Source organism: Pipistrellus hanaki, assembly GCF_964339955.1.
Source record: "Pipistrellus hanaki genome assembly, chromosome: 3".
Classification (NCBI taxonomy): Eukaryota; Metazoa; Chordata; class Mammalia; order Chiroptera; family Vespertilionidae; genus Pipistrellus; species Pipistrellus hanaki.
This window is the reverse complement of record NC_140505.1, coordinates 104485665-104507867: the sequence shown is the minus strand read 5'-3', so window position 1 is coordinate 104507867 and position 22203 is coordinate 104485665. Positions and strand designations below refer to the sequence as shown.

Here is a 22203-nt window from a genome sequence, read left to right as displayed (position 1 = left end):
TCTTCCCTGACTGCCTGCAGCCAACTCCACCCCCTTGCTGGCATCCCCCTCAGTTCCCTGTTCACCATCGGGCAATTGAAGTTTGCTGGCCTGGAAAAGAAACCAAGAGGTGGTTAGTATGCTCACATTGACTGGTTGAACAGTCATTCTGGTCATTCTACCATTAGGGGAAATTTGCATATTACCCTTTTATTATATAGGATAGGATAGAGGCCTGGTGCATGGGTGGGGGCTGGCCGGCCTGTCCTGATGGGGGCCCTAGATCAGGGTGGGGGGGTCCCTCCTGGGGGATGGAGCCGGTTGGGTCAAGGGGTCCTGTTCGTTCTGGTCTATGGTCGCTCTGGTCATTCTGCTGTTTTGGTTGCTGGGCTTTTATTATATAGGATATTGTTCATATCCATGTAAATATTTCATTGTTTGAATGCACCCTAGTTTATCTATGAAGTGATTAACAGCATAGACTGAAGTCAGACTTCTGGGGTTCAAATCCCAGGTCTTCCAACCTTTACAAGCTGTGAAAACGTGGGCAAGTGAGTTGACCCTTCTGTGCTTCAGTTTCCTCACCTGTAAAATGAGGATAATGGTACTTCCCCTCAGAGGGCCATTATTTGGAACAACTGGAGTAAATAACTTTTTATATGCGAATAATCTATGTTATTATTTAGCCAACATTTTTGTTGGATATTTACATTGTTTCCAAGCTTTTCACTCTTACAAGTACACTATAATTAGCAAATTCAATGTTAATTGCTTCCAAAGGAAATATCTGTGGTCACATTAAGGAATCTTTTCTAGAGTGAATCATGTGCTCAACATACATTGAGTGTCCATGTGTACAAAACATGATGCTATGCACAAAGAAAAATGGACACAGTTCTCTTTCTTAAGACATTTAAAATACAGTGGGGGCAGAGAAAGGGCACATTCCTATATAAATATAATATCATGCATAAATATAACAACAGACTGGCACAAGTAAAGAACTATGGGAGAAGAGAGAGGGTACCTTCAGCTGGAGAATCACATCGGGCAATAAAGAAAGAAAGACTTCTTCCTCAGTCCCACCTCTTCCCAAATCCCCAATTCAGAATTCAGAATGGTTTCTGTTTATCTTGTTGAGAATTTGTTACCTTGAAAGAGAGCACCAGGGGCTGCGTTCCAAAGTTAGATGCCGAGATACGGGCTTACACTGCAAGACCAAATATTTAGGAAATACCTTTTTCTGGAAAGGAAAGAACACATTTCACAACTGAGAAGAGAAGTGAAAAATGAAACTAAAGAAGCATGAAGGTAATATTTACTTGCTAGATTTATACAGTGCCTACCTTTAGAAAAAGCCTGGCTATAAATCCAGCATGTGCCCCCCTCCCCCTTCCCTGCCAACACATGCACTCTGTTCTCAGTTACCTAGCTATTTGTGAATTCTCTGAAGCACATTTTACAGTCATTTAACTGCCCCCCAACCCAGCTCACCCTCGGTCATTCCCTCTAAGAGGGGATCCTGGTATGAATGAGAGTTTGGAGGCTGACACTCCCAGCCTAAGTGTAGTTTCCACAGTTTATCAGCTGGGTTACCCTGGACATGTAACTCAAGTCTCTGACTCTCAGTTTCCCGTATGTAAAATGAGATTAATAATAATATTTCCTACCTTATAGGATTGCAATGAGGATTAAATGAGTAATGCTTATAAAGCACCTGTCACAGCAGAGCACTCAATAGTGTTTGTTATTATTATTATTCCTGTTCTACAGTGGATAAAGGTGATGCAAACCGATTGTAATGCTAATTGAAACAATCCAGTATACGGGTCTCTGAAATACCGGCCTATAATGCATTCTAAAGCTAAATGCCAGGGTATTTGGATTTGTGTCATTCTATTTTTTCTATTAGGTTGAAAATTAAGTATGAAGACACCAGAATGGTAAAGAGGCCAGATTTCTCTTCTAACCAACAAGATCTAAACTGCTGTTCACAGTAGAATAAAGATGACTGACAAGCTTAATGCCTCTCACAGGGACATTTATTTGCATTTTACACTGTGGCCTAAGCCCTTGGCCAAAGGGCATGATGCTGGAGTGGTGAGGTTTCACATATGAAGCAGGGGACATAGGGGAGCATTTTTGATGCAGTGAATTGCAGCACTCCTGAAACCATCTCACTCACTCATTTATTTATTCATTCATTATTCAATACATATTTATTAAGTGCATACTATTTGCCAGACTTTGTTCAATGCACTTGGGACACACTGGTGAACAAAATGGACAAAGATCCCTGACCTCATAGGTTTACATTTTAGTGGGGAATAGAATAAAGAATACAATTAATGAATAATTAGATTATATTGTATGTTGGATAGGAATTAAATGCCATGTAAAAAATAGAGAAGGGGTGAGATTGGAAGTGCTGGGGGCAGGATGGGATGTTGTAGTACTAAACAGGGTGGTCAGAGTGAGGCCTATGAAGAAAATGAAATTTGAGTAAAGTCTTGAAGAAAGTAAGTGAGTCCACCAGGCAAATATCTGAGGAAAGAGTGTTCTGGGCAATGGGGACAGCTAGAGGAAAGGGCTCAAGACAAGAGAGAGAGAGAGATAGAGAAAGAGAAAGAGAGAGAGAGATATTCCTGGAGTCTTTGGGGAACAGCAAGGAGACCAGTGTGGCTGAAACAAGTGGGAGAGCAATAGGAGAGGAAAAGACAATAGGATTGTGCCCAGCTGTTTATGTGGGTCCTTGCAGGCTGCTCTAAGGACCTTGGCTTTTCCTAAGTGAAATGGGGAACCATTGGAGGGCTTTGAGCAGAGGAGTGCTGTGGTGTGACATTTTCGGTTATATTGAGAACAAACCACAGGAGGGGTGAGGATAGGGGTGGGGGAGACCAGGGAGAGCAGCTTCTGCAGAAACCCAAATAAAGGACAATATTGGCTCAGACCTGGGGGCAGCAGGGGAGACACAGAGAAGAGGATTTATCTGGAGGTAGAACCAAGAGGATTTCCTGAAGGATCACGTGTAGGAGGATGAAAGGAGTCAAGAATAAGTCCAAGCTTTTGGCCCCATCAAATTCGATGGGGAAGGCTGTGTGAGGTGCAGGTTTTGCAAAGAAAAGGGGATTTGGTGTTTGGATATGCTAGCTCTGAGCTGTGTATTGGACACCCAAGTGGAGACTGAGGTTGGCTGTGCAGCCTGGCATTCAGGAAGAGAGGTCTGGCTGGAGGCACAAACTCAATATAGACATCTGCTTTAATTCATGGAGATGGAGAGGATCATCCAGGGAATGAGAGTGGATGGGAGGTGGGGAGGTCAAAGGGCAGGGAGATGGCGGTGTTCCCAAGAGGGAGTTGTAGGCTGCCCTGGCTGGGTTTAGGAAACCCTCTCTAGAGGAGCCCGGCCTGCAGGGGGTGCCATGGAACTTGCTGTGGCAGAAATGAGAGGTGGAGAGAATCCTTCGCTTCTTTGGAAGGAGAGGGCTCAGTAGATTCCTGCCAGAGTGACAAAAATAATTAAGAGAAGCAGGTAAAGATACCCTAAAACACGTGCTTCATTGCCTCCAAGCAATTAGAGAACCTGGTCCATTAATCTGTTGGCACATCTGGGCACCACTGCCTTGTCTAGGCTCCGCCCTCTCGCCCTTTCTCTCTCTTCCCTTCCCCTCCCCTCATGCATCCTCCTCATCATGTCACTTCTACAACCGCTCTGATTATAATTGATCAGACAGAATCACGGAATCACGGCTCATTTTGCAGTTTTGTTCAGGGGCCCGATAGGCACAGAGACTGGTAGTTGGGCAGATGGTAGTCCCCTCTTGTTGGAATTCCGCTCACAGAGGCCTTCCCGTCGCGGATGGCCGCTCAGGGATGCGCTTGTGCCGCCCGGGATAACTGGGGCGGGTGGCAGGAGGTGGCGGGGCGCACCACGGGTGTCCGCGCGGCGCCCGCGCCCCACGCCCGCCCACGCCCCGCCCCGGGGGGCGCCGCGCGCAGCCCCCGCCGCCGCCCGCCCCGGGCCCGCACCTCGCCCGCGCCCTTTGACGTCATGCGGGCAGCGGGGCCGGCCGGCGGCGCGGCCGAGGGCCGAGCGTGTGCTCACCGGGGGCTCGGTCCGCGCTGTGCGCCCTGCATCGTGCGCCGGGTCTCCGCGCGCCGCCGCTGCCGCCGCCGCCGCCGCGCCACATCTGGAAGCGTTCAGCGCGTCTGCTCCAGCGCGCCGGGCGGGCGGGCGGGCGGGGAGGCGCGGGCGCGGGCGCGGCGGCGGGCTGGGCTGGAGGCGGTGAGCGCGCCCGTGTCTCCCTCTCGCAGCCTCTGCAGGAACAGCTCCTGCCAGAACGGTGCTCGGCGCGGAGCGGCCCGGAGCGGCGGAGCCTCTTCCTGCCTCCGCGCCTCCGGAGTTGCGGGAGCTTCTGGACGGAGCGGAGCCGAGCCGGGGCCTCGAGTCTGGCCTGAGCAGCGAGGCTCTTCTGCACCCACGGGCCCTCCTGGTCTGGGGTCCGTCGCTGCCCTCGCCCCTCCTCTCTGCCTCTCCTCGCGCCGCCTCCCTCGGGTGATTTTTTCAAACGGTGCAGCCGCCAGAGGTGCGGGGCTAAATTCTTGGAAGGGGCCCGGATGTACTGAGGATGCATTGCAATTTCACTCAAGGAGGCAGCAGTGGAAAGGAGCAGTTTTTGGTGTTTGATGCAATAATGGGAATCAGGTAATCGTCAGGAGGGAAGAAGAAACACCACAGCTCCACAGCTTCCTTGAATTTTGCACGAAAGCCGCCAGCCTCGGAGGAGGGATTCATCCAGACCCGCGGAGGAGGGTGTTTTGACATTTCTGCCTCTTTGTGGCTTCTTCGCTTTTTAAAAACAAATTTTTGGTGGATGGTCAATGAAAACACGAGGATGTACATCCCAGAGGAAAACCACCAAGGTAAGGCTGGCCCCCCACAGCCTGGCCGAGGCCCTGGCGCGGGCTCCGGACCTCCCTGCCCGCCGGGCTCCGGCTCGCCGGGGGACGGTCCCTGCGGAGTTGCCCGGGGCGCCTCCGCCTCTCCGGAGCGGCGGGACCCGGGCCCGAACCCCGCGAGGCCGAGCGGAAAATTCCCGCCCCTCCCCCTCTCGTGCCGGCTTCTTCGGCGCATGTGTTTCCTATGAAATTCCAGGCGAGGGGGGAAAAGTTCCCCAAGTGTCTGTGCTTCAGCCTCGCTTTTTCGCGTTTGCCGGGAAAGCCCAACTGCCCGGCCCGCCGCGCGCAGGGAAGGGGGCGCCGCGGTCCTTCACCCCGCCGACTGGGGTCCCTGGCTCCGCTCGGGGCGCGGCCGGGAGCGCGCGCGCGCAACCCGCACCAGGCCGGCCCCGCGCCCGGGCCGCCGCCCGGAATCCCGCTGGCTTCCAGGGGCCCCTGATGGAGAGGTTTGCGCTCAGGGGCTCAGGGAGCCGCGGATGCAGATGTGAGCTTGCGCCTCACCCCCACCGCTCACCTACACCCTCCCGCCTCTCCCCTGCCATTGACCCCGAGGGCGCCCACGCCCCGTGTGTGCTTATTCGCACCCACGCACAGGCTAGCACCCGAGGATGTAAGCGATAAGAGTTGGGAGGTGTGGGGGCTTGGCTTTTTCATGCCTTAAGGAGATAAAAGGTGTCCCAGGCTCACAGGGCTCCACGCTGTAGCCCAGTGTTCTCCAAGCATCTCCATCATGGGCATCAAGTGTCACCAGCTCCCCCTGTGAGGGGAGAAAAAGGCTTTCAAGTAACTCCCCACTTCCTGGAAACTTTCTCCCCCTCCCTTATTAACAAGTTATTATTTTTTTTTTTGGCATCACTCAGCGATTGAGGTCACGATGGAGTATAGAGGGATGGTCTGGCTGGAGTGTGGCAGCCTCAGCTCTATCTCTGTCGTTTTCCAAGGCTTTCTCTCTCTCTCTGGGTGTTGCCGCTCCTTTTTCTCTGCCAGTTTCTCAAGCCTCCCTGTTTACACTCTTCCTTTCAGTCCCCCCCCCCCCCCCAAATACCTGTCGCTGTTGGTCCTGTTACTTATTGGGGTACTTCGAGTGACCCTCTGAGGACCAGCCTGGGGGTGGGGCTGTCTCCATGTTTCTTTTTGCCAGCCTCCTTCCTTCCTTTTGCCCCCATTTCCACCACCAAGGGGTGGGGAACGACCGGCCATCCTTATAAGGCCCACAAGATCATTTGGTCTGGCCCTGCCAAGCCATTAGGAGTGAGTTAATTAAATGTTTGGCCAAATAGAGCAGGCTAATTTTTAAGTTGATAATTTTATATGGCCCCCTGAATGATGTTATAAATACCCAAATGGCCCATGGCAGAAAAAAGGTTCCCCATCCCTGCTTTAGAGCCAGAGGCTGGCAGGCACCCTACCTGCCTGGTCTCTCTCCATTGTCCATCCTGAAACCGAGTTGGGGTCTAATTGTCCCTCTGCTATCGAGTTTGGGTGGCAGTGTGGGGATTTGGGCCTCTTTTGGTGGGAAGAATTTGGTCAAGAGTCATGGGTCTTAGGGTCAGCTGGGGCTTTGGAGTCACAAAGGCAGCTCTGTCCCTTGATTTCTCTCTACCCCGTGTCCCAACCCCCTGTCCCTTTCCTAGCTCTTGGAATAGTGGATGGATTCGGTGGGAGGGAATGAAAGACACAAAGGAAAGGGTGATATTTGTGACCAGCCGGGGTGGTATGCTCCCTTCCAAGTTCTCGGCTCAGTTAAGCAGCCTTGAAGAGGAGAGCTCAGTAGTATTGTTCTTACTTTACCAGCAATGGCAGTGCACTGTGGTAATGATGATTCACATAATGATAACCTTAACTAGTTCACAAGGTCTCCTCCTAGTGCAGGATAAACCCCTTCTTAGCCCTTTTCCTTTCCTTTGCCCCCTTGGCCCCCAGCAGCCCCTTACTCACACACACATGCAGGGAGCAGGCATTGAAAGTAGGAGCTGACCCTGGAGAGGTTTGCCCGAAGATGAAGGGGAAGGGAGAGAGCAGGCAGGGCCCGGAGCTCTCCCTTTCCAGCAACATGCCTCTGAACACTATGGCAACCTGGATTCCAGTTCTCTCCCTAGAAGCTGCAGTGATTATATAATTCACAGGAGCGATTTTGCCTCCATTCCTGGATGCGGTTTTCAGGTGAAAGAGCACCAGGATCCCGGTCTCCCTCCATTTCCCACCCCCTCTCTGCCTCTTGGGCACTGCCCTGGTGTTTTGGGGGGAGAAAGGGGAAGGGTGACAAAGGTGGGGAGAAGCAGACTTGGAAGAGTATGAATATGTACACGGAAGAGGTTGCTAATATCCAAAGGGGCAATGGAACATAATTGGGGGTTAGAATTTCAGGAGAGAGAGAGGAGAAGCCAAATGATTACCTCAGAGCGGTGATGATGAGGAACCAAAGAAGAGAGAACTGAAAAAGTTGCCAGTGGTGGGGCTTCTCTTCCTGACAGGCTTTAAGGCACGGACTGCATCAGCCCTTTCTCTCCCAGCTTCCCCCCCCCCCCTCTCTCTCTCTCTCTCTCTCTCTCTCTCTGTGTGTGTGTTGAGAGTCCAGGCATGGAGGTGGTGGTCAGTGCATGGGAACAGCCTGGAAGTTCCCTGAAGGACTGGCTCTGACCCTGGGTTTCGGGCTGGAAATGGCTCATGTAGGCCCCACCTCTAGTGCCCTCTCTGCTCTGGTCCCACCCTCGCCTTCCACTTTTCTGGGTTGATTTTCCATTTTGGTCTACAGTTAGCAAATGGGTTTCTTAATAGTCAGACATTTAACAAATAAAACATTGGTATGTCCCTTAGCTGCTAGATGCAGGGAAGAGGGAGAAACATGTTCTGGGAGTGGGAGACGCAGTGTGCCTTCTTTTTAACTACTTAGCAACACAGCAGAATAGCAATTATAATAAAGGAATAATAATGATCATAGTTATCTATCTTTACAAATAAATGGTCAAAGGACAATTGCTTGCACCTCAGCTTGTGCAGGTTAAAGAAAGTATGACATTAGCTCCTCTTCTTCTGGATACTGCATGAAGGAGACTGGAGAAAAAGGACTATTGAAGTTCAAAACATTGTTCCTAGTATTGCTCAGATACTTTGCAGCATATCGGAAAACTACATATTAGACTATATTATAAGAATCAATTATTCATCATTTCAATAGAGCACATGCTAACAGTGTTAAGGGCATACTTGTACACACACATGTGCATGCGCGTGCGCACACACACACACACACACACACACACACAATAGGGAAAAGCTATTGTAAATAGACTACACAGTGCACTTTGGGGACCCAGTGTGCTGCAGAGGAATATTGGTAATGCGGCCTCCTAAGATTGGACATTTCTACCTCATATTAAGTGGAGATTTGTTCTCTACAGGTAGATGTTCCTCTGCAGGTATAATATTCTGCAAATGCAATAGTGACCCAGTAGCCCCTGGAGCCATCTCTGAGCTTTGGTGATCACTTAGGACTCTTCCTTCAGTTTCCTCTTTGAGGTATAACTGCCCGAGGTGGGTTCTTCTGTATATAAGGCCTAGAGTCTAGGCCTTAGACTGAAGGAGTCCAATGGGACTTTTGAGGCCCTGCCCATCTTTTTATCCCAACTTCCTAGGACAGGCCCTGACTCATTCTAGGCCCTTAACCTGTTAACTGAGCGGGACCTCTAAATACGTCAAACATAAACACTATCAGGAATGGGTAGGACATATGAATACGTCCTTGAAATATATGTTGCGCCCTGAGAGGGACGGTATATATTTTTTGTAATCTTTTTTTTTAAAAATATATTTTATTGATTTTCTTACAGAAAGGAAGGGAGAGAGATAGAGAGCTAGAAACATCGATGAGAGAGAAACATTGACCAGATGCCTCCTGCACACCCCCCACTAGGAATGTGCCCGCAACCAATGTACATGCTCTTGGCCGGAATCGAACCTGAGACCTTTCAGTCCACAGACCGACGCTCTACCGCTGAGCCAAACCGGCTTCGGCTGTAATCTTTATAATTGTTTGTAAAATTTATAATTTTTTAATTCGATGTTTCCATTTTTTTGTTGGCATTCTTTTCTATTTGTTTGTAATTTTGTATTTTACTTTGTGCTTTATATATAAATAAATGAAAAAAAAATATTTCATTTATTTTAATTAAGTATAAATAAAAAAATAATAATATAAAATTACGTCCGCTGGGTGTGACGTACTGACACGTCCTAGTGAAAGAGTATGCGCCCTTGTACATTGTGTAATTAAAAAGGGAACTCCCCTGTTAACAGGTTAATACATGTCAGAATGAATGCTTGCTTGCAAGAACCAATGAGTGCACACCCAGCAAGACTTAAAGGGGCTGTAGCTTCTGCCTCCCCCAGTAGGTGGCGCTCCAGTGCTTAGGAGTCAGTACAGGGGCACTCCTGTTGGGTTTGGTGGGGAAGATGTCAGGAGTTTGAAGAGAATTTCCTGTCCTCAGTGACTCGCTCATCATGCCCACATCTCCCCGGCACAGAGAACTCCAAAGACCAGTGTGTGTTCCCATGCCACCACACACACATATCAGTATGACTGAGTCCCTTGGTGACTTTGCTACCCTCTGGCAATGAAAACCCACTTTGGACTTCTCCCACTCTACTGCACACTCTTACCTCAGACTTCTGTTTACCTTTCGCACAGACAGCATCCTACAGAGCCTTGAGGGCGCCTTTTGGGTGATTAGCTGAATTTGTTATGGCTGTGTATTAATTTTCCCCCTAATTTACCATGGATGGTTAACCAGAGGAGCATGAGGCAACCTAAAAACCGGGATCTGGAAACCCTAACCTATAGGGTTACAAAGCTTGTCAGCTCAAAGATAAGAAAACATTTCCCTAACTTCATTAAGGAAAAAAACCAAAAACAACTGGGTATACTTCACAGCTGATTTCTGTTTATGAGTCTGGCTGGTCTCCTGCTGGGGTAATGGCAGAACAGCTCTGGAGATCTAGCTTAGGAAATAACTGAGATTTAATCTCATTTTTAGTGATGTTTTCCAACTCCTGGTGTTTTCTTTTCTATCTCTTTTTGCACTTGGCTTTTTTAGTTGTTGTGGCAAGTTCTATGAGGTCCGAGAAACCCTTTGCCACCGTGTTAAGAGAGGGCGAGGGAGGGCTGACAGCACTTTCTTCCTTTTACAGTAATTCTTCCTGCCTGGTGTTACAGCTGTTTGTCATTTGGTAGTTACAGGTCAGCCAGCGTCCTCTCAGCCATTCCTTCCGGGACTCTGGAATCAGTGCTCAGCATTCAAAATCAGGGGACAATTTTATTTGCTAATGTGGACTAAAGAAAGCTGATAGATTGGGAAACACCTGAAGACTTAATGGCGAGGCTCATTAGCAAAATAGTCACACTGATTTAGTCTGTAGTTAGAGTCCATCCTCACTGTTGCCTAAGAGAATGACGGGCGCAGTGGAGGAGAGCAGAAGACTGACAAAAAAGGCACAGGGATTGTTCTGCAAAATATCAGGTGCTAAATATTTGGCGACATGAGTGTTAAACATTCCAATGATGAGACAACACTCCACGCCATGACTGTCATTATTAAAATAATTTAGTAAACACCTGTTTACATGTACCTCAAGGTTAGATACTCTACAAAAAAAAATGTGACAGGATCCCTTTGCAAAAAGGGAATGCTTTTCACTGCTATTTGAGGGGTAGGCGTAGAAACTTTAATGGGACCTGCTACAGAAAAAGCAAAATGGAGGGCCGAAGTCACGAATGTGATTGTTTGAACCTAAAACCTAGGAACTGTGGCAAAGGTCTTCTGCATCTTAATTTCTGGATGGGGTGCTTACTTGTTAAAGACCAGGCCTCCCTGGCCCAACGTCAATGTCACAGACTTCCTTGCTGTTTCCTGCCAGGCTTTAGGAGCACTTGGAGGCAGCTGCTTGTGGCGGGAATGGGACTGGAGTGGAGTGGAGTCTCAGGCTCCCAGGAGCCCCAGGGCCCTGAGAGCCTTGCTGCAGTTCCAGCCCAGTGCACTGTGTGGGTGGAGCCCAGAGGGCCGCCTTGAGGAGCAGAGCTGTGAAATGGCTGGGACTTCAGGGAGCCTGGCTGACGGGAGATGTCTGGAAAAGGCAACACAGGAAGAGGCCCAGCTGACGGGGTGTCTGTGGGGTAATTTGGGGAGCACAGCTACTACTAATGGAACTGAGTTAAACGTAAATGGAATTTAAAGGACATAAGGAGAGCACTTGGGGCTTGGAGCTCAGGAGTCAAATAGAGGTTGAAAATAGGCTCTAACTTCTCCAGCGATCAAGGGAAGTAAAGGAATAGTTAATCTGGCTTTGAACAGAGGGTGAGGAATGGGGACGGTTAAGTGTCAAGACCAAAACCTCTCAGTCCCCCTCCCCTCCTAAAAATCCCTCAAACCATGCTCTCTAGAACATACTCACTTTAAAATGGCCTTGTTGTGCTCTCCCGTGTGTGTGAGTGTTTGTATGTGTGTGCGTGAGAGAGAGAGAACGAGAGCGAGAGAGAAATATATGGGGTGTCTAGACTCACGTGCTTTGAAGGTTTGTCAGACAGACATAGAATAAATGCAATGTATCTTTGGGAATTTACTTTCTAGGACCAGAACTGTATAGGGACAAACTCTGTTTCCTGTTGAGAAAAACAGAGGCTCCTAGAGAGTCAGTCACTCAGGCAAGGATGTGACAGAAAAATTCTTCATTCTCTTTTCCCATCTGCTTTCTCTTGACCACCCTTGGTGTATGTGAAACCCAGGAGGAGACACTGCTAGTGTTTCTGGATAGTAAGGCTCCTAACCTTTCCATGTCCTCCCTGCCCTCCCCCACAAACCTACTTTTGTACAGGCTAAAATAATTTCTGAGACGTTAGATTTGGAAACAGCATGGGGGGTAAGTGGGGGTATCTATCATTGGAAGGGTTTAAATTTTTTTTTTTTAGAATGTAAAGTTCATACATATTCATAAGGAACTCCAGCAAAATTCAGGTCACTATTTTGTCTGCAAGTGGTTATGTCTCCAAGCCTTTTTTATTTGCTCCCATCCTTTCTGCCCCAATCTAGGCTTGTCTCAGCCCCTTAGGGAGAGTGGAGTGATGAGAGCAGACTGTGTTACAGGGCTTCCCTTGATGAGCTGTTGGGCGTTCTTTGTGGACTGGCCAGCTTTGCTGTTGGCCAAGGCACGGAGACATAGATTAACTACAGGATGAAAACCGTGGGGACAGTTAGGTCGCAGCTGGCCTGAGGACAGGCTGCCATGAATTTTTCTGAGTTGGAAGAACAAATGCTTCTACTTGCTTCCTTTTCAGGGTTGGTCTCTTGGGACGATTCTTATTTCTTCCCAGGGGACATTGAAATAAGGATCCGTGGCCTAAATTCAGCACAGGGAAGGGAGTTTATCAAGGACCTGCCTCTGTCATTCCCATCATCCTTGGAGTGTTCATGGGCTCACTTGTTGATACGTTCACACATTGTCTCCCAGAAACCAAGGGCCTTTGAGGCGGTTTTGGTCTATAGCTTTATGCAAAGGCACGAGCCAGACTTTGCTTACAGATGTGGCCTTTGAGATCCCTGGAGGATGCCACCATTTCAAAACATAGTATTGCGATAATTTCATGAAATATTCAAGCTGCCAATTTGCCAATAGGGGTTTCTGTTTCTTTTCATACACTCGGCTACACATGGTACTGCCCACTTGAGCCAGCTAAAAGGAAATACAGTAATCTTGTCTCCTGTCCTTTAGAGAACCAAGCCAAAATCCAGACAGTAAATGCATGTTCTTCCCTGTATTGCCTGTGGGCAGAAATGTTGTCTTGATTACTCAATTAAGCTCTATTTACTTTGTGACCATTGTGTCATGTTCAGTCATACACACACACATACACACATATTTCCTTCCAAAATAATCCATGTTGAGCTATAACCTTTCAAATATACTAGTTAGCAAAAGAAAGAAAGAAAAGAGAAAGAGAAAGAAAGAAAAAGAGAGGAAGAAGAAATAAATAAGGCTATGACTAGATTCTCAGTCTCTGTCTTGATCTCTTTCTCATAGAGTTTTGAAGGAATCAGATCTCATATTTTTAATCCATAAAATGGAGACAATTGTCTATCCAGTCAAATTCTTGGGGCATCTTCGAGGCTCTGAATGGGAAAATAAGTGTGAATCACTGTGCAAATATCAGTTATTCTTATCAAAGAGCAGAGCACTAGAGTTTGAAAAAGCAGCACCATGAAACAACTTTCAAAGCATTTCAAACAGCTTTTTACATGTTGTTGGATGGCTGACACTCAAAATTTCAAGGATGGAAATGTAAAACAAAGAGAAACAGAATCTGAAGTGCTCTGGCCAATACCGGAGTAATCAAGGGAGAAGTGAAAAATCAGTGACGACTCCTGGCACATATTAGGTTTTCTTGACAACTGTCTGCCTTCCGTAGGCCAGTAGGATCCCAGACTGTGGGGCCATTTGGGATGCACGGTATCCTTATGCCCAGCAGCTGTCCACTCCACGCTGCCATCTTCTCACAGCTGAGGCAAAAGCTCCCTGTCTTCAGCCTCGAATATCTGGAAATAGGGCCTCTGTGAGCAGGAAGGATACCACCTGGGCAAATAAACTCCCCGATTTCCAACATGAATTCCCAAATCTAAACACAACCCCTCAGTACAGAAGAACAGACTGCCTGGAAAATAAAACTTTGCTTTAAATGTAAACCTTGGCTTTGTAAAATAAACTATTTTTTAAAAAATATATAGCAAACTAGAGGCCTGATACACAAAATCCATGCATGGTGGGGATGGGGGTGGGCGGGCGTTTATCCCTCAGTCTGGCCTCTACCCTCTTGCATCCTTGGGTGATGTCCATGGGAAGTGGGCCTAAGCTGGCAGTTGGACATCCTCAGTGCTGGCACGGAGGCAGGAGAGGCTCCCTCACCGCCACTGCACTCACCAGCCGTGAGCCTGGCTTCTGGTGAGCAGCACTCCCCCCTGTGGGAGCGCATTGACCATGAGGGGCAGCTCATGTATTGAGTGTCTAACCCACATGTGTCAAACACAAGGCCCGCAGGCCAAATCCAGCCCGCCAGGCCTTGCAATGTGGCCCGCACCGCTCTGTCATCACTGCACTCCGCTGTCAGTTTATGACATTGTCAGTTTATGACTGTTCAGTAAACCATTCGGCCCGCGATTTAGGCTGGATTTTAGATTTTGGCCCCTTCTCTGATTGAGTTCGACACCCCTGGTCTAACCCCTGGTGGTCAGGCTCATCATAGCAACCAGTTGTTCTTCTGTCCCGTCTACTTGCATATTAGCTTTTTATTATAATATATAGGAAGTTTTAGAAGTCTATAGGTAAAAGGAGGAAACAGTTCCATATAGCATCTTATCAGGATAGGAAAGGACTATAATTTTACATCTTAAGTGACAGATTAGCTTTTAGTTACCTGAAGCAAAAATAACCTCGTCATCAAAGAGTGTCCTGGAAAACTTGTAATTAAGTGTGCCTTGCTCCCCACACCAACCCCCTCCCTGTCCCAGCGCCTGCTTCTATGATCCACGGAGTCATCATGTTTTCATTTTTATTAAAAAAATAAACTATATTGAAGAATAATATCTATACTTTTATATTTGTGGGGTAGGAGACACCAGGCATTCCAGAATGCAATATTTTTGGTGCTTCATGCACTTAGTATCAGGTCATCCTTAAAAATATTTTTCAGGTGGGGAAACTGAGAACCAAAGACCTTGAGTAATATGGCCAAGGTCACCCTGACAGTATTGGAACTAGAATTTAATCCAGGTCTTTTAGATTTTCAAAGCATATGTTCTTTCTGTCCTCATGAGGTGAAGAGGAGGAGGAACTCACTCTCTGCCCGTCTTGTAAGAAACTACCTTGAGTTGGCCTCATGGAACCTTGCTGGGTTCGCTCTGTGGAAACTCTGGTGCCAGAGCCCCCTGGTCACGTGTGGTGGGCAAACAACTGAATGCCTTTTCTTCTGTTCTGGCTACTATGTGGTCACTTTAGGTGTCTTTCCTTGCAATCCCTTTCCCTAGCTACTCATTCATGCTCATAATTCCTGCCTGGGACTTCTTTGGTTCCAATCCCTTGGTAGACTTTACCAGAAGACCTAGACCAGGGGGCAGGCCTGGGCTTTGAGATGGCCACTTTGTGGGGTGCATCATCCATTCTTACAGTGTCTTCTCAGGAATTTCCTCTGGGGAAATAGACACTTTACAGCCCAAACAAGATTCCTATGAGTCAGAGGACCATCCTTGCAAGCTGAACTCTCTGGGCCGCATGCCTTATTTATTTAGTTACTGATTTTTAAATAACATCTCTGCAGATATAATTCATATACCATAAAACTCTCCCTTTAAAGTGTGTAGTTAGTGGTTTTTAGTATTGTTACGGAGCTATGCAATCATCACCACTAATTCCTGTGCATTTTCATCACCCCCTAAAGAAATCCTCTATATACTGGCAGTCATTCTCCATCCCCTCTCCCACCAGCCTCTGACAACCATGAATTTACTCTCTGTTTCTATGGATTTTCATGTATTATTGACATTGATAATAATTCTACAATTGCAGCTCACCTGTATATTCCAACTGTTGATAGCACATTTCATGCATCTCAGGTTTAAGTATGTTGTGACAATCTACATGATAAATGATGGAGTTAAAAGGAAGCATATGAGATTAGTTAGGGACCTTGAAGCCATTTGTAGGTGAGATTAAACACTTTCTTTCAGTTATATGAAATGTGGTTTTAAGATTTATTTCTTTGAGCTATTTCAGGAAAGCTAAGTCTCTAAGTCACATCTATCGATACTTGAAGATGATGTGAATTATGACCCTTTAAATATTACTTTATTTGGCCGAAACCGGTTTGGCTCAGTGGTAGAGCGTTGGTCTGCGGACTGAAAGGTCCCAGGTTCGATTCCGGTCAAGGGCATGTACATTGGTTGCGGGCACATCCCCAGTAGGGGGTGTGCAAGAGGCAGCTGGTCGATGTTTCTCTCTCATCGATGTTTCTAGCTCTCTATCTCTCTCCCTTCCTCTCTGTAAAAAAAATTCAATAAAATATATATTAAAAAAAAAATAAAAAAAATAAATATTACTTTATTTGGTAAATATATATAACAAAGTTTGCCATTTTAAGCATTCTTAGTTGTAAACAGTTCAGTGGCATTAAATATATTCACAATGTTGGACAACTATCTCTACTATCTATTTACAAAACTCTTTCATTGCTCCAAACAGAAACTCTTTAACCACTAAGCAGTAACTTCCCATTCTTCCCTCTCTCCAGCCTCTAATCTACTTTCTGTTACTGAGTTTTTCTATCCCAGATATTTCATAGAAGTGGAATCACACAGTATTTGTCCTGTTGTGTCTGGCTTATTTCACTGAGAATAATGTCTTCAAGGGCCATTCATGCTATGGCATGTATCAGAACTCCATTCCTTTTCATGGCTGAATAATATTCTGCCCTAAGTATAGTCCACATTTTGCTTATTCATTCATAAATTGAGCTGTTTCACTTTTTGGCTGTTGTGAATAATGCTGCTGTACATATTAGCATACAAGTATCTGTTTGGGTCCTTGGTTTCAATTCTTTTGGATATATATCTAGTAATGGAATTTCTGGGTCTGAATTAGGGCTTTTTAGTTAAAAAGGCCCATATCCTTGTGTGGCTCCCCAAGTCTGAATCCTATAAATATGAGACCATAGCATTAGGAAATTTTACTATGTCAGTAATGAGGGTTTCTTATTTTCTTTGGACTCTCAGTGCCTCTATCAGATGTTTGACTTTAATTAGGTGTTTAACAATTTAACAGCTGCCTTTTGTTCAGGAGTGACTGATGCTGCCTCCGTTTCAAAAATAATGAAGTTCTCTAGATGCAGTTCAGTGTTCACCTCTGTGCCAACTGGGCTTTGTAACGTGGCAGGAAATGGGTGTTTGACAGGACAAAGCTATTTAGTCTATCTGTTTCTGTGTCTTCATCTGCCTGTCTGACTAGTCCAGGAGCACCCATGGCTGTGGACAGAGATGTCCAGTCTGGCATTTGTCAAGACCCTGGCAGAGGCTTGCTCCCTGCCACGTGGTTGGGTCCGGGTCCCCTCAGTGGCTGCTGTGTGTCTGTGCTGGCAGAGGGCTGCATGGCCTGGTTGGGGAGGGGTCCCTGTCTCCCAGGTTTGGAGCTGCTTTGAGCGGGAGCCCAGGGCCCTGGCCTGCTCCTCAGACATATAAAGGGAGGGAAAACGCGTAGAAAGAAAAGAAGCAGCCAATGGAGAGAACCAGGAAAAGAGGGAGGAGTGGATGAGGGAAGCGTGGCTGAACAGGCGGAATCTTAACCCTTGGTGGGGTTTGTGTTGGCCCCGTTTGTGACTCACAAAGCCCCTTTCCAATATTGGAGTGGCTGTTTTTTTTTGTTTTTTTTTTGTAGTAATTGTTTTAAGTAAAAGTAATAACATCACCTTATATTTTGACTGTTCCAGATACCTTTTTTATTATTAATTTATTTAATGATTAAGGTATCACATATTTGTCCTCAACCCCCCATTCCAATCCCCCTCCCCCACATGTCCCCACCCCACTATTGTCCTTGACCACTGGTTAGGCTCATATATGTACACATAAGTCCTTTGGTTGATCTCTTCCTTTTATCCCCACCCTCCCTCTGAGGTCCAACAGTCTGACCCATGGCTTCTTATCTCTGGGTCTGTCCTTGTTCATCAGTCTATGTTGTTCACCATTTCCCCCAGTTACCTTTTAAAGCCTTTTCATCTCTACTATTTCATCCATTCTTTAAAAACATCTGTTAAAATAGTGGGACAAGTTTTATTATTCTCATTTGTTCAGATGAAGAAACCCGGACTTAGAGAATTTGAACAACTTGCCTGGTTAGGGAAGGGGTGCGGGGGGACTAGTCAGTTTTATTTTTTGAGTGAATATTGTATGTTAGACTTTGTTGTATGTGTAACCTTGGTGGCCTCACATATGCTATTCCATTTATTCCTTAGAGGCACTGCATTAAAGTTGAACAGCCTTTTGGTGACAGAATAGGCTAGAACCCCCATCTCTTGATTCTGGTTCAACTTCTTTTTGTAGCCTCTATCAACTGTTTTTTGTAGACTCTATCAACTGTTTAGGGCGCCGTGTCCTGATTTACATACAGATTTCAAAGCCTCGGAAATGCTGACCCTGTATGAGCCTGTGCATCTTTTCACCCATACCCAGCTCCCCGATGGGCGAATTCACCTGTTGTGTGTGTGTGTGTGTGTGTGTGTGTGTGTGTGTGTGTGTTCTTTAATACAGTGCAGTATGCTAAGAAAGAAATGCAGGTAAGGCACTTTAAAGGCCAATACGCTTAATCTAATCCAGCTATTGGTAAACTCCGCCTTTGTCGGCTCTGCCTTCACACCTCCTCCCTGGTCCTGCTCACAGCGGTGTGTTGGCCACTGTCTGGAGCTGAAACGTTGCCTAGTGTTTCTCTCAGGTCAAAGCCTCTGTCGCTGTGTCTGGCTGCCCAAGACACCCTGGGGTCTGACCCCACGTCCTATGGGATTGCAGTGACTCAGGTTTCATATTTGGACTACAGTGGGTAGGATCTTGCAGCTCTGTTTTTCAGTTATTTGAAAGGCAAAAATTTTGACCTCTGCCTAGCTGTCTGAAAGACCAGGAGATAAGACGTCTTTTCCCAGGATAAATTGACTGTGAAATGTCTCTGAAAATGGGGCATCTCCTGCCAGTTGTGGTGAAATAATACTAAATTGTTTGTTTCCCTCCCAGAATTGGGATCGTTAGTCATCCACAGAAAGTTACTGAGCATCTGCTCTAAGTAAGGCAGTTTGCTCACAGGAGACCTGGTCTCAAGGTTGCAACACCTCAATTGTTCCTTCCTTTGGGAAGTGTATAATCTAATAGGAGGTAAGATATACACTCACGTACACAGACACCTAGATTCCCACACTGTAATAAAAGTTAGAGCATGCTGATGTTACAGGCGGTAAAGAAGAGAGGCTCACAGGCTTAAGGGAGGGTGGTATAGTCACATGGAATAAATGGAGAAAGGTGGTAACATAGCTGAACCTTGAAAGGATGGACAGAAATAAGGCAGTGAGGAAGGGTGGACATTGCCAACATGAAGAAGTATAGTCAATAATATGTTGATAGGCATGTGCATTAGATTTTAAAGGAGTAGTGAGTTTCATTAAAGCACAGGTTATATGTGCGGGAGAAATGGGAGAGAAGGTTGGAATGGCAGGAAAGGGATAACGGTAGAGAGGCTTCGTATTGAGTTTGCATCCCATTTGGCAGGCAGTGGAGGGCCATTTAAAGAGAGGGACTGGTGTGGTCAGAGAGTGGCCAGGCAGCAGGGCAGAGGATGAGGTGGGGGTGGTGCAGAGACCGAAGGTAGTGGGACAGTTCTAAGGCTTTGCCACAGTCCAGCCAAGAGAGGGAAGAAGGGATTTTTCCTCAATAAAAGCAAGAGAGTAAGAGAATCCTTTGCTGTTATCTAGCTGGGATATGGGGAGAGGGGTGGTGGTGGTGGATTTGGAGGACAAATAGAAGATACCAAGTACACATGCAGAATTAGAGTTGTTTTTTTAAAGGTGATATTTGAAGCTGTGGAAATAGATGAAAGGAAATGGTGAAGAAGCTGAAGACAGAGCACTTAAGTACAGGAAGAGGATAAAGTAGAGGAGATAGAGCAGGAGTGGTCAGGAAAGTGGGAGAACCTTGCTGCTGCGGGGCCAGAGGGCAGGGAGAGGCCACTGCTGTCATTGTTGAATAGAGTAGTGGATAGGGAAGGTGGGAAGTGAGAAAACCCCACTACATTGGATGATTTGGGAATAATCAGTAGACTCTGAAGGTGGGTTAGAATGATTGTTGTGCAGGCAGACTGCGCAGTGCTGAGGTGTGGTAGGCATGAAATGGGGCAGGGTTCATGTGGACCATTCTTTCAAGAGTTTTGACTGTGAATGAAAGAAAGAGGGAATGGATTTTTTGGCACAGGAAAGACTGGAAAGGCAAATTGGAGGAGGAACTTGATAGGCAGATCTAGAAGAAGGCAGTAGGTAGTGAGGTCACAGACAACTAGAGAAGTGGAATTCTATCTTCAGAAAGAGGATGAGAGAATATAGAATGGTATTTGGCAGGTAAAGCTTTAAAAGGAGATATTCGTGGCCTCAGACAGGGAGAGCTGGATCCTGAGAGAAAGAGGAGGGCATCTTGGAGTGGAGTTTGAGTTTAAAAAGACAGGAAGAAGTAACAGTCACTAGAAAAATGCCAGGGTCATCCCAAAGAAATCACTAATGGTTCCTAAGTCTGAGAGAGAACCCAGCTGAGGTCAGGAGGCATGAGTTAGGAGCCAGCAATGGTCAGCATTCCTGGAGAATGGCTCCCCAGAATTGAGTTTGGCAAAGTGACATAGGTACAAACTAGGTCAAGGGGGCAAAGAACTCCAGTTCTATAAGGAGACAAGTGAAGCTAGAGTTGAAATGGAGACTTGGGGTGGCTGGTGGGAATGAAGGTCCCAGCACTCAGAATTTTAGTAGGAGTTTGAAGTCTGACTGCTCTAGCCTGCCCCTGTTTACAGATTATTCATCAGAATAGTGGTTGGCCCCTTCAGATCTGAATGGATATACAAAGGTGTGGGTGGACTTTTTGGGGGGAGCATGAGTATAGGAAGAAGATGGTAATCCTGGGTGGTAAGATGTTGGAAGCGTTAGGAGAGTTGATGCAGGGTGGTAGGAAAATAGTACCAGTTGCCTGCCCAGGAACAGTGTGTTGTGTCAGTCTCTGGGGATCATCATAGCCAACCCTGTGGCCACCATTTCACCCTGTCTAACCACATCTGGAAAACCTACCTGCAGCATCTGGCCTTATCTGGTGATACTCAAGGGCAGCGTTGACTCCAGCTCAATGTCTTGTGGGACCTGGGCAGAAAGCTGTGGGTTTTTCCCTTTTTCTTACTGCAGTGAGACTTGTCAGAATGCACTGTTTCCCTCCAAGTGTATCAGTTGTGGAATGGATTTGGTTCTCATGGATAGGTTTTCTCATTGCCACCTGCTGTCACTTCCAGACATCTGGTCTTAGGCATTTCTTCAACATTTGACTTTGATAGAATGGAAAAGGAGAAAAGAAAATCCCCAAGAAGAAAATGACTGGAAGAAAAATGTTGTTGGGTTTGGTGAAGCAGTGGAATGGGCTGGTGTCCCTGAACAATGGGCATGACTCAATTCAAGACACCCACAGGTGTCACAGTGTGTAATCCCATCAGGCACACTGGCCCATGGACAGGCACAGGCCAGTGCCTCCTACATGGTTCCATTTAGTTCATCAGAGAGAGGATAAAATGGCAGTAAATGCCATCTAGCTTGTTTTTTTTCAGGCTCAGAAGGAAATGAATGTAATTCAAAACCCAAGGCTCTTAGGGAAAGATTCCTCTACCACTGTGGGCCAGTGCATGTGTGTGTGAGAGAAGGAAGCAGCAGAGAGGAGGGGGAGCAGTGCGACTTGAAACCCTGAAAGATAGCATGTGTCACAGAAGCAGGCATATTTGAGCACAAGGAGACCTGTGCCTAGAATGGCTTCTACCTTTTGCTTTGGCATTTTGATGGACTTTTAACTTCAGCATGCCTGGGGATCTGCTGCCCTCAGTCCCCCAATTAAGAATCTGTTTATTCTCCCAACCCCATTTATAAATGACTATTACTTGAACATTGCAAAGGGGTTGTTGAAATATAGCAGCAGAAAACTTTGTGTGTCTGGTCCTTTATGTATTGTCAGTTACATGGGTAAATTGTAGTAGAGGCTTAAATGCTTAAAGAGTATTTCTGAGCTAAGTTTTCTCTGAGAAAGATGTCTTTGGAGTGGGACAGGAAGCGTGTAAAACAACCCTGCTGCATGACTTCACACACAGTATCAGAGAAAAAGGGCTTTGGGGTTCAGAGGCTCAGGGTTGTCCTATGTGTGGAACTATTGAGAGGGGATTTGAATTGGGGTGCTTTATCTTAATAGATAGTACATGTGACTAAGAAGACACACCTGCTCCCAAGGAAATCTTTGTGAGGAAGCTTTATTGCAGCTTTCATACTTTCCTTCCTTCTGTTTTTTAAAGGTTTACTTGGTTCTAGTTGGTATGATACTTGAATAATTGACTGCATTATTTATTTGTTTATATGTGGACTTTTCTTTTTTACATTACATGGCAATGTACATGAGTGTGATAATACAGTAC

The 22203-nt window shown here is 46.5% G+C and overlaps 1 protein-coding gene across 19 annotated transcripts in view; it reads left to right on the top strand.

The window, feature by feature from the left end:
• Positions 1 to 22203, top strand: part of CACNA1C (calcium voltage-gated channel subunit alpha1 C) — a gene marked incomplete at its 5' end in the record, with an annotated part of 660607 nt that overhangs the window by 91063 nt on the left and 547341 nt on the right. For 12 of the 19 annotated variants that reach the window (XM_084878744.1, XM_084878746.1, XM_084878741.1 and 9 more), the window contains one exon: positions 4013 to 4902. The exons of 4 other annotated variants lie outside the window; for them this stretch is intronic. In XM_084878744.1, the coding sequence (XP_084734870.1) occupies positions 4854 to 4902 (49 nt within the window). Of the gene's footprint in view, positions 1 to 4012; positions 4903 to 22203 lie in introns of those variants that run through there. 3 more of the 19 variants (XM_084878739.1, XM_084878737.1, XM_084878740.1) reach the window with 1 other exon arrangement.